Genomic DNA, 16,524 nt, shown 5'->3' with positions numbered 1-16,524 from the left:
CTTCCTCCGGTCTGTCGGCGGCTCTGAGGCAACGCCGGAGAAGCGACGCCGGACGGTATCTGGCTTCCGAGGAGTCCTCGCTCCCTCCAGGAGGGGAGGTGCACGTCCGGCCAACGCTCACCGTCTCCGTGGCCGTCCAGGATATCGCGACGCTGGCGGCGGCAGCATATCCGCGGCGGATGATGTGCCATATATCTCCGCATCTCGTCCGTCACAGCGTTTCTTTCACGGTGCGGTGCGCGCGCAGACAGTCCGATCTGCCAGAAGCGGCAGAAGCAGACCGGCCGCCCGGATCCGTTGACAGGGGACCAGCGGTGCTATCTTGGGGAACCGCTCAGTCGCGCACGACTCGGGTTGCGTCGTCGTCGTTTCTGAGCTAAGATATATCCGCGTGCACGGACACACACACACACACGCACAGGCGCGCCCACGGTCTGCGGTGGCATGCGGAGACGACGGTAGCTAGCTGCAGGAGTCGGTCTGTTGCGAAGAGGCTTGGCAGTGGGAGGCAGAAAGTGTGGAAATGGCTGCGCTCTTGACCAGAGCGGGCCTGTGCTTGCTGCTCGTGCTACCACTTTTGGGAGCACTGGCAAAGGAGAAGAAATTCCGGTTTTTCAGGTGAGTGCCCCAGCTGCATATAGAGTGCTTGCTTTGCTAAGTATGCATAGTTTCGGGTTGGTGCCCTCAATACTGAGCGAGGTTTGCACTGGTCGCTACTACTTGCAAAACTGAAGGAAACTGTGAACGAAGTTACATATGGTTCGCTGGTTCACTGCTGCAGTATGCGGGATATAGGCTAACGCAGCAGGAATCTTTGAATTCGCCTTTTAGGGATCACACCTGTAGGACTGTGATAGACGTAACTACGTACAGGTATGAGTGGAGAATCGCTGAGCCAAGTGTCAGGCAGTAACTCTATGTCCTCTAGAACAATGCACGGTTATTATGACCATATACAAAGGAGACCGAACGTAATTTTCGCCCCTAAATCAGAGGCACGTGTTTTGAATGGCCAGGCTACTGAAGCACCTTAAAAATTTAATAGTTAAAGTAGGTACCACGTTATTAAATATGGATGCCATGTGTACATATATCTTTTATTATTTTCAGAAAATCTGTCAAGGGAAAACACGATGGTAAGTCTCATATTTCAGTAGCGAGCACTTTTTACTATTGCTTGCTAAGCGTAGTGCTTCATGAAATTTTTGCTGAAACACGCTTCACTCTGCAGTACAGTGCAATGCAGTTTCAGTGCTGTGCGGTCCATGAATATGTCTCGAATTAAGGGTGTGCTGCAAAAAGAAGAAAAAAGGTTTTGCCTAACTGCCATAAAAGAGCACTGGTACACTCCTGTAACACTTAGATGCAGAATTACAATAAATGCGAAGGATATCTACAATTTATATTTATGACCTGGCGCACTTACAGAGAACTATTTAAGCTCTTCAAGAGTGCTCACCACTAACTCTCTGAAATTTGGTGGGAGATGTATTATAGAGTCAGTTTCTTCAGTTGGGCATAAGAAGACGGATTCGACACATTTCTCTCAGACTCCGCCTTACAGAGAGAAACACTTTGTTTTTTAGTTATCTACACGAAGAAGAAGCATGGTCGGTAAAAATCAAGGATTTGACGCAAATTAGCATCCGAACAACAGAACAACGTAATTTTAGTTCTAGGTTTATCCAGTTTGAGAGATCTGGACATTGTAGGCTTAAGCGACCTGGATTACAGTTGTACTGCAGCCCTCTCTAGCAGCACGCCAACAATGGCCCCGCATTGGTCGAATACCGGGGAATACTGGCACCAATAAAGACACTTTATTAACGTCTGACCGGGGAGCTGCTCGATAAACTTGTGTGAGCTAATGCACTACACTGGCTTTCCAATCAGCAGCCAGTAATGGCGTACAAGCTTACTGACTAGCTTCGTTGGCATTCCATGGCTATTATAATGTATTCCATCCAAGATTCCTCATTGGCTTATTCATCACAGGTAACCCGTCCAACTCATCGGCTATCCAGTATTTCCCGCGCAAGCACACATCGACCAAACTAGTTAACCACTGAAGGCGTGAATAAAAGGGAGAGAGAGAGAGAGGGAAATAAACGGAAAGGCAGGGAGGTTAACCAGGCGATGCCCAGTAGGCTACCCTACACTTGGGGATGGGAACAAAGGGGACAAGAGGAAAAAGAGCGGCAATGAAAATAGTTTTCTAAGTGTCCAGCGTCCACTACGTCACGGGGACAGAGGGCGCGCACTGAAAACGTAAAGATTATAGACGGGAATAGAAGGCGTGAATAAAAAATGCGAACGTTTAGCCGGTGGCGTGGCACGAGCAATTCAGCGAGTAGCTGACATGCGGTGCTCGGTTTGGCCGTGAAACCTATCACGTTGGCGCTTGACTTCATGCACGGCTGGGTCTTGTCGCCTCTCAGGCTTTCGCTCTCGGTCGCGGGTACCTTTGCGAGCGGTCCCGGACGCCTGCTCAGAAGCTAGCGCCTGCCCCACTAGTTGCTTCTCGTGCGTATTGTGGATAAGCGCACAGTGCGACCACGCGGTTAATTCGCTGCGCGCGGCGTCAAATGCGGCGAAGATCTACTGTGGCGTCATGCCATCTGCAGCGAAGCGCGTGGCACTCACATGCCACCGGCACGTGGGTAGTACGGGTTTACTATGCAACCCGTAGTAACCTCGCGGCAATCAGCAGTGGGGAGCAGGGGGGGTGGGGGGGGGGGGGGGGGGTGTCATATGTCTGCTCCGGGAAGCTACAGACTATGTGACATATACAGGTCAAGTAGAGTATACACAGCGAGAAAGAATAACAGAATTCAAGTACAGTGTTTCACCTAAGACTTTACACAATTTTTACAAATAGGCTTTTTCAGTTAAAAGAGCACTTTTTTCGGCTTAGCATTGCCAGCGGTATAGAGTACATCAGCATACAGCTAAGACGTGCTAACAGCAGAATGGCTAACTAACATTGAATAGTCAACTTTTTAACTATTACTGTTAGGTTCCTTAAATACTGAGAGGCGTGCAGCCCATTACAAGTAATATCCATATCAGTTTCTAGAATTAAAAAAAATTTGGTTATTTCGACGAGTTCCACGCACTGGGGAGGTTGCTCTTCTTGCAAGCTAATGGAAGCGCATGTATCTTGGCGCGATGTAGCTCAAATTTGTAGGGCCACAGCGCCGAGGGTAACCGCTTTTCCGAAATTCTAAAAACTGATATGGACATCATTTACAATGGGCTACACCCCTTTCAATAATTATGGAGACTGACAGCAATAGTGAAAAAGTTAACTATTCGGTATTAGTTAATTAGCCTACTAGTTACCACATCTTACCTGCATTCTGAGGTACTACACCACTGACAATGCTATGCCGGAAAAAACGCTCTTTCAACTTAAAGGGGCTATTTTAAAACAAATGTCTGAAGTCTTAGGTGAAACACCCTGTATACGATTCTTTGATGCTCACGCCGCTCAAGATGATATTTACGTTGTTGCATTGTGTTCTATTTCTTCTAAGCGCACGGTCACCGAGTGTCTTATTGGTGTTTTTTTCATTAATGTGCTCGCCATTATTAAGCTCTAAAGTCGAATTACTGCGAATTTTATCTTGGCATTTCTTTTTTTTTTGCACTCCGTCAGTTGTGAAAAGATTGCTTAGAAAGAAAAGAAATTCAAATGCTTTTGCGCAATTGAAGCAACGTTACGCGGTTAAACCCTCGCGCCAGAGAAATACCGTAAATCGGAATTGCAAATCCAAACTTTTACTTTTCTGTAGGCAATAGTTCAAATATACTGCATAAAACTTTCTTTAGGTACTTAGTACTTCCAGCGCTTTGTACACAGTTGCGTACGTAGTGAACTCGCAGCTTTTTCAGAGTGTGCTCAGGATGCACTATTTTCTTCGTTTAAGGATAATATAGCATCCTTCACCTTGCATATAGGGTGTTTTTTTTTTTATGCCAACTAACGAAAGCACCAAAAAGTATTTCTCCAAAAGTGTTGGTGCACGACTTCTCTTGTTGACACACTTTGGCCCAGTACTAATGCCTGCCTTTCTTTTTCTTACGTACTGTGCATCTTAGACATATAAAACTATTCCACGACGCCTATAGTGTGTTGATTTCATAAATCCTGGTGCTTAAATTTTACAGTTTCCAGCAATTTTGATAGGCTGTAATAAATTTTGTATCTGTGTGTCAAAAGGTAGCCACTGCTGTTTTGCTTCGGAAAGTAACGAATCGACTTTTCTGTGGCTTGGTTATGCTGTTAACGAGTAAAAATCTTTATTTTTTGTATCGAAATGTTTCATGGTGCCTGAATGGATTAAAGAAGTTAAGCCAAAAAGATCACAATCTTCCATGTGCTTCCAGGCTTCTGTACTAGAAACACAGAACTAAAAATGTTCCAAATGATGGCTCCGCCCGCAGTCTTATCTTTTGAGTGCCTGTTTCATGCAGAAATAGAGGAGACCTGCGCGCGGCCATGTCAAAATGGTGGAAGATGCTACAAGGAAAGATGCGCCTGTACGCACGGATTTCGGGGAGAATTTTGCGAATATCGTAAGTATATTGCAAAATTGCTAAAAATTCCACTTCTGCATCACAATCGCACTGTCGCAGAAAATTTTTGTCATATGCCACGCTCTGCGGCACATCTACAATGTCTTAGAAATCTTAACCTGCGGCTACGTCGGTTGCTTTGTTTAGATAGTAATAAATATTTTCCATAGGTTCCACCATGGGCCTAGACCTTACTTCTAAGACGCTCAAACATTTATAAAGTGATGTGTTTTCTTATTTAATCTCAGTGACATGATGAGGTGAGCAAAGTAATGCGCTTGGTGTATGCTAGACGTCACGGTGGATTTAGTGAGCCTGCACGAAAGTATTCCAGCGCTAATCATGTTTCAAAACACTTTTAGCGATCTAACAGCACAAATTCCGCGCAAGTCAGGTGCGGCATACTGAAAACAAAGTCATTCAGGAGCGGGAAATGTACTGGCTTCACTTACTGGTCTGTTATGTTGATGAAAGTTCTGCACGTGTTTTGCCCGGAGCCTTATGGGTGCCTTCATGAGTATGATCAAGCATTGCTCTAATTCTGCATCATATTTTGCCTCAACAATTTCCTTACTGTCGTGTCGTCGCAAATGGGACAAACCACAAGCTTACTCATTTGTTTTTCTATGTGATAGAAAGATATCCAATGACTTTGGATATCTTTATCGTATACAAATAATTACCTTGAGTTATTATTGTGTTACTTAGAACAGGCATACTGTTTAACGACTTGGAAAGCAGATTAGAAGAGCTTTCAGTTAGAGCGAGCACAAGCGACAAACACTTTGAATCCCGACTACAAAATTATGGCAGCTGTGTGCCAATAAAGAGCAACACTGCGTGCGATGCACACTGCCTTGCACGTTACATCTTTTCCAGAAGGAAGAAATAGAAAGGGATGCATGAGGAAGCTACTTTTTGAGAACGGGAAATGCTAGTTGAAGCAGGCGTAGAGCAGTACAAAAATGAGGCGCTGTTTTCACAAGTTCTTTCAGTCTGCACCTTGCACTAGCCAACCTCGCCACTCACTACTGCTCCGTGCTTTCAATCACGACTGCGAGTGCTCAACTCTCTTTCACTATTGCACACCGTAGCCATGTCCCTGTGCGACCTCCAGCGGACCGGCTTCCACGGAACGTCCCAGTGCAACCACACCCGGCTGGCCAGCACCTGCGTGCTCGAGTGCAACCGGGGTCTGCGCTACGAGTATCTGCCACCCACCAACGTGTACACGTGCAGTGCTGACGGAGTGTGGTCACCATCGGTCTTGCCGCGCTGCATCGATGGTCAGTAGAGCATACGCGAGCCATACACACAACGAGCGGGATGCTTTCTGCTTTCGAGTCCTTACATGTGCATCCCTTTTCCCCCTGGATCGGGAGTCTTCCGATTCACCTGTATCACAGCTCTTTGTCAATGCGTCTATCCCCTAGCGGACATGAAAACTTTAGACAGGCCAAGGGGTTAGATTCACTTGCATTATGCGCGCGTACTAATCTCGAGAATTTTGCAGTGACTATAGCTAGTACTTTCCAGTATATATATGGAATCATAGGTACAACAAAAAACAGTGTGCGCAGGGGCACCCGCAAGGCTGCTGGTCCAGCTTGTGAATTCAATGGAGGTACTACTCTTGGGTTATAACTCATACGTTCGCCTAATGTCTCCACAGAGGCTCAGGAGCAGCTCAAGAACGGTGGTTCGCCCTCGCGCAAGCCCTCGAGCGGCACCTGCGCTGTCTGGGGCCGAGGCCACTACCGCACCTTCGACGGGTCCCTGTTCAGCTTCCGCAGCCGCTGCCGACACCTTCTGGCGCACGAGTGCCGCGGGGACACGTTCAGCGTCCACGTGAGCGACGGCCACTGCCCCGACGACAGCGCGGGGCTCCTCTGCCACCGGGCCCTGGACATCTACGTGGAGGGCCAACGCTTTGGCTTCGAGCTGGACCCGCCGCGGGTCACGCTGGGAAACATCTCCGCGCCATTGCCCACTACGCTGGAAGGTCTTCGAGTCGACTACGTCGCTGGAAGGATCGTCGCCAGCAGTGAGCTGGGATTCACGTAAGCGCGTATACTTCACTTTTGCTTTGTACTGTCAGCTCTGTAGACTGGAGCGGGATTAAGAGAGAGACGCTAGGCCAGCCTTTTTTTCTGTACGACTACCGAAGCTCTTATTAATGTGCTGAGGTAAATCAATCCATGAATTGCCCGTAGAGCTCTACGGCGAACCAAAGTAAGCCACTGCAAGCCGCAACAATAATTTCTAACAACCGTGAGATTGAGGCTATGGACAAGGTTTTCGCCGAGCGTGCAAACTTCAATATAGACTGCACAGAAGGAGATTTCTGTTACTTCGGCACGCTAAACGTACAGGTAAAACAGCTGTAAGGGAGTTATGTAAAGTTAAAAGAAAAATGTCACTCAAAAGGGTCCTGTATTGGTGTTCATGGGATGCGAAATTCACGTGTTCAAATAATTACTACAACTGGAAATATATTATGAACCGGATCTTAACTCGTGTCAAGGTGTCACAACAAGCATCACTGTGAGCGCTGCTAAAGAGAGGTGTGGTAAATTATTCCAGATATTGCCGTCCTAAGAAAATAAAACGCGTCTTGCACAAGCTCACAATTCCACCCGTTTCACCCTCTCCTTCAAACCAGTGTAACGTGGAACGGTCAAGACTTGGTGGAGGTGTCCGTGGATGCGTCGCTGAAAGGCAGCATGTGCGGCCTCTGCGGCCAGTATGACGACGACCCGACAAACGACTTTGTCAACAACCATGGTCGCCAGGTCACCTCCAGGTCGGCCTTCGTGGACAGCTGGAAGAGGAATGAGCTAGAAGGTTAAGGTCACGACTTTGCTTCTTCTAAAAGTGACACCAAATAACCCGCATCACGTGTCCCCCATAACAGCTATAACAGGTCAAAAGCAAACTTAAGCTTCCGGAAACGGCCTAAACTATCGGGATTTGGACTTGTACTTCCTCGCAAAGGAGTTGAATGCAAAAAAAAAAAAAACATCTCTTCATTATTATCAACCATTCATTCTTCATCGTGCTGTGCGGCGTCTATCCATGACTACAGTTGAACCTCGTTATAACGAAGTTGAAGGGGCTCGGCGATTCCTTCGTTATAGCCATAGTTTCGTTATAGCCCGTGTTGATCGAGCTTCTAAGGAGAACCGTCATTCCTTCGTTATATTAATACTTCGTTATAACGAGTTTCGACTGTATAACTAGCTGTCCGCAATTTCATTTCCTGGCCGCAGGCGCAAGATCATAATACTCGAATGTTCTTTTAAGAACACCAAGCTATGACCTTAAGCTCCTGCAGCGATTGCATGGTATTCAAGTTCTGTGACTGCTGTTTTGGCTGACGCTGCGTTGTTCTTTATTCCAGAGGACTGCGAAGACATTTTCTTCGATCCATCCCAGCAGAAACCCAGTGAAGAGCTCGTGCTTGAGGCGAGACGGCTTTGTTCCAGAGTCACCGACAAAAGATTTGCAGCTTGCCACAAGGTAAGGGATGGAGACTGATCACTCGACAACGTTTCCTTTCACCTGCCTAGCACGCGTTCTCGAAGCATTGTGACCCGAGTGCAAGCATCAAGTACCACACAAAGCCTTACACGCATTTCTTTTTTTTTTTCCATTTCCACAAGGTGGTCGATCCCAAGCCGTACGGAGATATGTGCCTAGAAGATTACGTGTCCTGCCTGGGTGATAACGCCTCCAACTGCCGATGCAGTGCGCTGGCAGAGTACTTCCGAGAGTGCGAACGTCTTGGAGGCAAACTGGAATCTGTTTGGAGGAGGCACGATTTCTGCCGTAAGTTACTTATTCACATTTTTTTTTTCGCTTCGAAGCTTCGTAACATTGCGAATCAAGTTCTCACGAACTCAATGAGCAACGTTCTGACGAGTACAGGCGAACGCCACGTCGAATCGGTGATGAATCAACATAGAACTCTTTTCTTTGGGTCTTGCAGCGAGTGCTGCAGGAGATAGTCGCAGAACATGACCAAGTATTTTACATCAAGGCTGTTAGTAGCTCACTGTTAGTGTCCCACCGTGACGATCCGAAGGCCTTCAAAATTTGGGCCAGCCAACATGCCGTGCTTCGAAACATGAAGTCTATAGGAGTAATGTTACTGGGTTTTTCGATAAGGTCCGGATAACTAACAATCGCTGATAATTGTTACGGCACAGCGGCTCGCTGTCCGGCGGGCATGGTGTACACCCAGTGTGGCGCATCGTGCACACGCACATGCCGCAACCCGGACGTTTCGTGCGAGTCGCGGCCCTGCGTGGACGGCTGCCACTGCCCCGAGACGAAGCTGTTGCATGATGGCCGCTGCATTCGCCAGGAGCAGTGTCCTTGCTCACTGCACGGCAGGGAATACCGGCCAGGGTCACTCGTCAAGCAGGAGTGCAACACGTGGTGAGTGCGCTCTTCGGGGTGTGCCATGACAAAGCACAGTAGGGGGTCGTTAAAGTACAACACGAAAACATTGTTTCTTGACGGGACACTTGCACAAGGGGCGCGTTAGAAATAAGTGGCATTGCAAGGACGCCGTCTCGGTGACACTGTGAGAAACTGATCTCTCTGAACCTGCGCTGCACTTAATGTGACTATGATTTTTATTTTTTCCCATGAGATTGCAAATAATACCTGCAACATTGGTTCATTTCTGTACAAATATGTTGTGTTCTGGGAGCTCAACGTTCCCAAGCTTCCAACGGCCTGTGAAGGCCGTCATGTGTAGGGGAGGGCGCCAGATATGTTTTCGCCCACTTGAAGTTCTTTAACGTGCATTGACGTCGCACAGTTTAGGCAGGCGTTTCTTCATCTCCCTCCAACGAATACGGCCGCCGTGGCCGGGAGTCGATCCCACGACCTTCGTTTCAGCATAAAGGCCACAGATATTGAGCCACTCCTGCTGGTTTTCTTCAGATATGAAAAGTTCTTTGGCTGAAAGTATATTGTTGACCAGGGCGATGTATTTTTACACGGAGAAAGTCTCTCGCACAGCCATCACTGTAAACGTAAAAAAAAAAAAAAACTAGCAGGGTCGTGAGTTCCCTCAGGAAATACCGTACAGACGCTTTCTTTGAGTGTGCATTTACACAGTGAGTGCAGAGAAGGGGAGTGGCAGTATGTGTGTTTGCACAGTGAGTGCAGAGAAGGGGAGTGGCAGTGCACCACCAAGGAGTGCCCGTCGCGGTGCGTGGCCAACGGGGACCCATTCTACTCGACCTTCGACGGCAAGGCGTTCGAGTTCAGCGGAAGGTGCCCTTACTACCTGGTGCTGTCGCAGAACTTCAGCGTCGTTCAAGAGACCGGTCATTGCCACAACGTGAAAGTCACCTTTGCGAAGGGCTCTGACGAAAGCGCGCTGGACTGTTCCAAGACGACCACCGTCACCATCGGAGACGATATTGTTGTCCTCGCTCACGAGAAGGTGAGGATGATATATGTTGAGGCATGTACCAAGAACCATGCTCAAAAGTGTGCTGTGCGCGCACTTATAAATTTCATCTTGTTCGACTTTACTTTTAAGGTGTTCGTGAACGACAAGCAAGTCGGGCTTCCCTACTCCAGCAACATCGTCGTTGTGTACAAGCCTTCCTCTGAAGTAACGCTGGTAAGACAATCAAAGCTTTGGACACTATAGATGTTTAATGGTTATTTAAAGAAAAAAAAAACCCTATCTTGCCCTTTTACACGTGTATTTTTTTTTTGCCTTTAAAGAACTAAACGTTATTTATACTGCATAGTATGAAGTGCAGTAGTGGTATTTATAAACTATTTACAGAAGTCGTCTTCCTCCGCAAGTGGCTGGAAATTAACACTGATAAAGTCGCTAGGCTCATTTCAAAGAAAAAAAATGTTTTCAGTGACTATTTTTTAGAGAGCCGATTAAGATCGTGAGCTCTGGCACTATATAGGCTTCTAGATACTTCACATGCGTAAAGCTCCTTCGTAGTCTTGGGCACAGGGTGCAGTTGCATTGAGCTCTCCGCATTAACTTCTCTTTCTCTCCACTAAGAAGCAAATGTGAAATTCTGCCGCCTGTTGGGCGGCTCTGTCAGGATCACATCGACTGCACTGTAGTGCTCTTCGCAGGCACTGAACCAATGAACGTATCATGAGTACTTCTGAAGTTGAGAGCAAGGTTTTTCGCAGTCAGCGCATAAAATCATTCTGGAGGCCTCGTTCAAGTTCGAAAGGTCACCGCTGTATCTCTTCGCAGGCGTCGTTCTCCAACGGGGTCGTGCTGCAGTGGAATCGCAAAGGTCGCCTGCACATCGACAGCCCCGCGAGTCTTAGCGGCCAGCTGCAGGGCCTCTGCGGAACCAACAACCGCAACCAGAAGGACGACTTCCTGACGCCTGCCGGTGACGTGGAAGGAAGCGTGCGTGCGTTCGCCGACAAGTGGAAAGTGGACGCGTCGTGCGACGAAGAGGAACGCCTCGAAGAGCACCCCTGCGAGCGGTCGCCGCAGAAAGCGCCGCGGGCCAAAACTCTATGCAAGGAGATCCACGGGGACGCCTTCCGAGGTGCGAGCTTTTGTACAGCGCCTGCGATACGACCATGAGGGCTAGTTTGGGAAATGCTACTCTATTCGACATGAACTCTGGAAAGTATGCTAAAGCAGAGGCAGAACAAAGCCGAGGGTGGAGGCGGCGGGAGGTAGGGAACCTACTTGGAACTTTGCCCCTCCTGGAATGGGGTCTTGGCCAGGTAGAAAAAGGTTGCACTTTATTCATCGCACCCCGTAGAACTCGAATAGACGTCAGTCTTCGAATCATTTGAAGCGAACATTTCCTTTCCAGTTTTGCAGCCGCGCTTTCTCAAAAAGAAACCTGTAACGAAAGAAACGAGAGGAGGTTATCATTACACACTGCTTCTGTTTCGATCTACCACTAGGAATCACCAAGTGTTGCACCACTGTTTATATTTGAAATTCGGTGTCATTCCGCTTGCCTGGCGTAGGAATCTTTCCGCCTATTTTAGCTCGACTCCATGGCAATAATGAAAATGTGATTAAAAACAGCTCGCAGAAGCAGGACATGGACGAGTCGACATACAGAGAGCGTTTTCCTTGCTTTTTTTTCTAATCTCTGCTTTTCATCAAGTTCTCGTGTCATCACCTAGCCCCACTATAGACAGTTGCCATGGCAGCACTGTACCGTAGTATCAGAACTTGAACACTCAAACTTCCGTAGCTGGTACTCACTTAGGCACCGTTCTCATTACAACAGGACGTCTTAGAAGGGAGTCCGGAGTAGAGGTCCGTTTATACATCGTCTGTGTTTGACGTCACGCAGAGTGCCATCAGCTAGTGGATCCGGAGCCCTACCACAAGGCCTGCATGCACCAGACATGCTCGTGCGAAGGGGCCCTCAGTGACTGCGTGTGCCCTTCAGTGGCAGAGTACGCGGCCGAGTGTGCCAGGAAGGGACGCCTCACCGAGTGGCGCCGTCACATACCTCTCTGCCGTAAGTTCGCATACAGCCGTGATTCCTTTGTTGTTGTTTTTCTTACTAGAGTTTACAGGTTGAAGAAAAGAAATCGTCACTGTCCGCAACGAAAGCGAATTCCTGTCTGAAAGCCTTGCTTTCAGCGGGAATTGTAAAAAAAAAAAAAAAAGAGGTTTGAGTGTTCGAGCAGTGAACACTTAATAGGCAGCAGTGTCCGGATTCCTTAAGATAGGGGACCTTTCAGCTCTTAGTCCCGCTGGTAATGGCTGTTGTTTTTGATTGGTACCTGCTTGTCTCCCAAGATGTGCACACATGTCTGAAGTGGCATGATTGGCTACAGAGGACGTTTTTAGCCGTGGGAGAACGGTAACCTGCTCGTTAGGCGCGGCAAAGGCTCCGCTCGTCTCATTTTATAACGACAACACTCGGTCAGATTTTGTGCGGTGCTCGCGTGTGTACTTGTGGTGTGTGCTCGTTTGTCACTCCACTATTCACTCATAATTAATAACAGGTTCAAAATTTCTGAGGTCGCTAGGTCCCCTTGAATGCAAAATTAAAATTTCGGCACACACTGATTTGACCTTTGCCCAACTGAGTCCTGCAACCTGGCGTTCTCCTTAAAGGCGCCGCCTGCCCCAGCGACATGAGGTGGACCGAGTGCGCCCGACAAAAGAGCTGCTTCGAAGTGGCGCTCGGCGACCGGGCGAACTCGTCGTGCGTGGAAGGCTGCGTGTGTAAAGACGGATACGAGAAGGACAAACTGTGTCTGCCCGTGGATTACTGTCCCTGCCTTCACGAGCATAAACAGTTCCTGCCGGGCAGCATGCAGAAGAGGAACGGTCAGCTCTGGTAAGACCCCGTTGTCAGGACAGGCTCGGAAGTTCGTTCTGTAATTGATAGTATCTGATTTTTGTTCGAGTGCATTATATACGTACACGTGCGACATTCATGAAACGTAAAATGTGTACCTTAACGAATAAAAATAAATGAGATGACAATGTATAGATACAAAAATCCATGTCCCTGAGAAGTCACCCCGAGATAGCGCTATTGCAGGCGCAGCAGTTCTGCTAAAAACCTCAACGTCACACCTTTTCGAGTATTTTGTGAATCATACACTATTCGGTGCTCAAGACTGATGCTTGTTCCAGATTCGTCATTCTGGGCTTCTTTTCAGCGTTCTGCTAGTTAAGGGGGAATCCTCGTCAACTACGAGAGGCGACCGTAAACTTTTCTAGGGCCCTTCCGCAAATTTCTATAAAATTCCTTTTGTAATACAATCTGTATCTAAAAAACTCAAACATGTACTAAGCAAATGCCCCTAATCAAAGAGTACAGGACCCGCCTAGATAGAAGAGACAGCACCAGCACACAGAAACAATCCGTGTGTTCTGGGCTACTTGGAAGGCGGACAGATTGTTAGAAAAACGGACGCCTTCGACACTCATTTTACACCTCTTCTTTCTGGCACTGTCGATTGGTGCAGCGAGTGCGACAACGGCGAGTGGGACTGCTCCGATGACGAGGAGGGAGGGCATCAGCCTGACTCTCCAGCGCCCACCATTTTCGAGGAGGGCCCGCCCCAGCAGCAGTGCGCCCACGACGAGAACTCCGAGTACACCGAGTGCCTGGACGCCTGTCCCCTGACCTGCGATAACATCAACGCCGCCGTGTCGTGCGGAGCCAGCGAGCAGTGCCGTCCAGGATGTCGGTAAGGCAACAAGCGCCTGTACCTCTCAAATGAGGCAAATAAATAAACAAACAAATAAATAAATAAATAAATAAATAAATAAATAAATAAATAAATAAATAAATAAATAAACAAATAAATAAATAAATAAATAAATCGCATGAATGAACAAACGTACGAACAAATGGAGAAGCCATTGAACGACGGGATTCTCTAACCCAGAAGCACGTAATTAGCCTGCATGTGTTGGTTATCAAGAAAAACTTTCTAGGGAACATCAACTCTGTGAACTCTGCAAGTCAGTTCATCTGACGGGTGGAGGTATCAAGATGTCATGAAAGCGGTCTGTTTCCTTGTGATTAAGGCGCAGAATGGGAGACCTGACAATAATGTTCCGATTTATTGATTACTCGCTAACTGTCCTTGCGTAGAATTTCCTAATACAGCATACGAGTTTTTTGTGACCACTGTGGAATTCCTTTTTGAAGAGTTGAAAAAGAACGGCAGATTGGACGAATTGGTATTCTTTCATAATTTTCCGACAGCGCTTCAGAATAAAGACAGAGAATGAGAGAAGACACACACACGGCGCTCAACTTCACATAGAATTGTCTCTAATTTTTGGCTGAGTCGCATGAATGCGTGGCTGTTCTTTAACTAATTTTCAACGCCATGCTCGTTTCCGCAGGTGCAAGCTGGGATTTGTGCTGCAGCCCTCGACCAACAGCTGCGTTCCGCAGAGCGAATGCGGCTGCAAGCACGGCGGCAAGCCCTTCCCTCCGGGCTCGGAAATCCAGAGAGACTGCAACAAGTGGTAGGTGATCGGCAAACCAATGTCAACGTTACTTGAATTTGTGACGTCGCTAATGCGAGGTAGGTTGTTTACAGAAACTATAACGTGCGTATTCTTGCAGCGTATCGTGCAGCCTCTCACTGTTTGCACTGGGGGAGGGGGGGGGGGGGGGCACTAGAACGGATGTTGTGTTTTCGTTTTTGAAACTCCTGCGACTTAGATTTAGAGGTTGTAGAAAATATTAAGCAGGCTCAGTTGATCTTTCCTTGACCCGTCTGAGATTCTTCTTTGTTTTGTACTCTGTCCGCACACGTTTGCCTCCTGTATCTATAGTGTAATTTTTTCCTGTCTCAGTTTCATGACGTTCAGAGGAACTAAAACCTCATGCATTTTTTTTTTGAGTCGAGATTATTCGTTTTTTCCAGCACCTAGCTGTTCATCCCATTTAATAAATTTCTTTGCGACTCTTCCACCGGACAGCACGTGCAGTGCAGGCCTGTGGGACTGTGACAAGAGGGACTGCCCGGGCGTGTGCACCGCCTGGGGGGAGTCCCACTTCAACTCGTTCGACGGACACATTTACGACTTCCGCTCAGACTGCGAGATCATGCTCGCCAAAGGGAGGCTGGCCGACGGCAACCAATTCGAGGTGACCGTGCAGAATATTCCGTGCGCCACGGGGGACAACGTCTGCAAGAGGACTGCCAGGATCGTCTCCCGTGAGTTGCGACAGGGCGTGCAGTTGACATGGGAAAAATTTCGCAACATCTTTAATATCTAGATAAAGGAATAATCTCTTCGTCGAATTTCACGCTTGCTGGATTATGAAAAGGTGTTTATACTTTGCAATTACATTTAGGGGAAGCATTTGGCATCGACGGCTTTTGATTACAAGCAAAAATACAATAACGTATAGAAGCCGTGGTTCCATATTCAGGTAGGCATTCGTCCTGCGAATCTCTGGTCATAATGGATGGCAGCCTTAAGCCTAGCTTCAATAAGTTTGTCGGTTTCTTCTGTTTGTAAAGAGATTTGTAAAGCGCCATGCTGCTAGCTGCCTGCAACAAAACGCCGCCGCGTTGGCTCAGTGGTTATGGTGCTCGGCTGCTGACCCGAAAGACGCGGGTTCGATCCCGGCCGCGGCGGTTGAATTTCTTTGGAGGAGAAATTCTAGAGGCCCGTGTACTGTGCAATGTCAGGGCACGTTAAAGAACCCCTGGTGGTCGAAATTTCCGGAGCCCTCCACTACGGCGTCTCTCATAGCCTGAGTCGCTTTGGGACGTTAAACCCCATAAACCAAACCAAACCAAGCCTGCAACAAAACATCACATAGACCACTTTAATAAGTAAATGTAAATTCAGTTATGTTTTTCAGTTTTGAACAAATAAATAGCAGCGCAAGGAGACGAGGACTAGACGAGACAACAAGGACGGCGCTGATCCTTGTTGTCTCGTTGTTGTCCTTCTTGTGTCGTCTAGTCCTCGTCTCCTTGCGCTGCTATTTATTTGTTCAAGACATGTATACACGCCCAATTTTCCACGTTTTTCAGTTTATACGTATCTTTTAAGCGCATAATTATGCCATGTTTACTGAAACATGGCGTTTTTTTATTCGTTTTTTTCCCTCTCTATTCGAGTTTGCTTCTAGCGCACGATTCTTTCAACAGGCGGCAAGTGAAAGCGGGAATATAGTCACTACCTTCTCTCCAGTACTTCTCCTGTGGCTACTGTCAAACAAATCGATAGCAGAAATGTTTAACTGAATTACATGAATCCCTTCCAGAGAGTGTTAGCCTCGGTAACAACCTTGTCACATGGACGCAATTTCTGATGAAGACGGTACTAAAGAATCGGCATGTGGACTGTACTATAGTAAGAATCTTACTGACTACGAGAAGTATAGATGAATTTTGAGTCACCAATACTTACTGACTATGAGAAGTATAGATGAATGTAGATGAGAGAAAGACAGGGAAAAC

At 47.5% G+C, this 16,524-nt stretch overlaps 1 protein-coding gene across 2 annotated transcripts in view; it reads left to right on the top strand.

Annotated features, from left to right (window-relative positions):
- Window positions 1-200: 200 nt before the first annotated feature.
- LOC149342164 (hemocytin-like) overlaps window positions 201-16,524 on the top strand; it is an 87,540-nt gene continuing 71,216 nt past the window's right edge. For both annotated transcript variants that reach the window (XM_089544424.1, XM_089544423.1), the window contains exons 1-17: window positions 201-618; window positions 1,111-1,136; window positions 4,477-4,578; window positions 5,673-5,864; window positions 6,251-6,638; window positions 7,241-7,422; window positions 7,979-8,097; window positions 8,241-8,406; window positions 8,787-9,018; window positions 9,751-10,039; window positions 10,139-10,222; window positions 10,832-11,138; window positions 11,910-12,080; window positions 12,686-12,911; window positions 13,549-13,773; window positions 14,441-14,566; window positions 15,026-15,264. In XM_089544424.1, the coding sequence (XP_089400550.1) occupies window positions 524-618; window positions 1,111-1,136; window positions 4,477-4,578; window positions 5,673-5,864; window positions 6,251-6,638; window positions 7,241-7,422; window positions 7,979-8,097; window positions 8,241-8,406; window positions 8,787-9,018; window positions 9,751-10,039; window positions 10,139-10,222; window positions 10,832-11,138; window positions 11,910-12,080; window positions 12,686-12,911; window positions 13,549-13,773; window positions 14,441-14,566; window positions 15,026-15,264 (3,169 nt within the window). In that variant the 5' untranslated portion in view covers window positions 201-523. The remainder of the gene's footprint in view (window positions 619-1,110; window positions 1,137-4,476; window positions 4,579-5,672; window positions 5,865-6,250; window positions 6,639-7,240; window positions 7,423-7,978; window positions 8,098-8,240; window positions 8,407-8,786; window positions 9,019-9,750; window positions 10,040-10,138; window positions 10,223-10,831; window positions 11,139-11,909; window positions 12,081-12,685; window positions 12,912-13,548; window positions 13,774-14,440; window positions 14,567-15,025; window positions 15,265-16,524) is intronic.

Source organism: Amblyomma mixtum, chromosome 5 (assembly GCF_055824585.1).
Source record: "Amblyomma mixtum isolate Tamu chromosome 5, ASM5582458v1, whole genome shotgun sequence".
Lineage (NCBI taxonomy): Eukaryota > Metazoa > Arthropoda > Arachnida > Ixodida > Ixodidae > Amblyomma > Amblyomma mixtum.
Note: the sequence above shows the minus strand (reverse complement) of the source record. Positions and strands in the feature narration are given on the sequence as shown.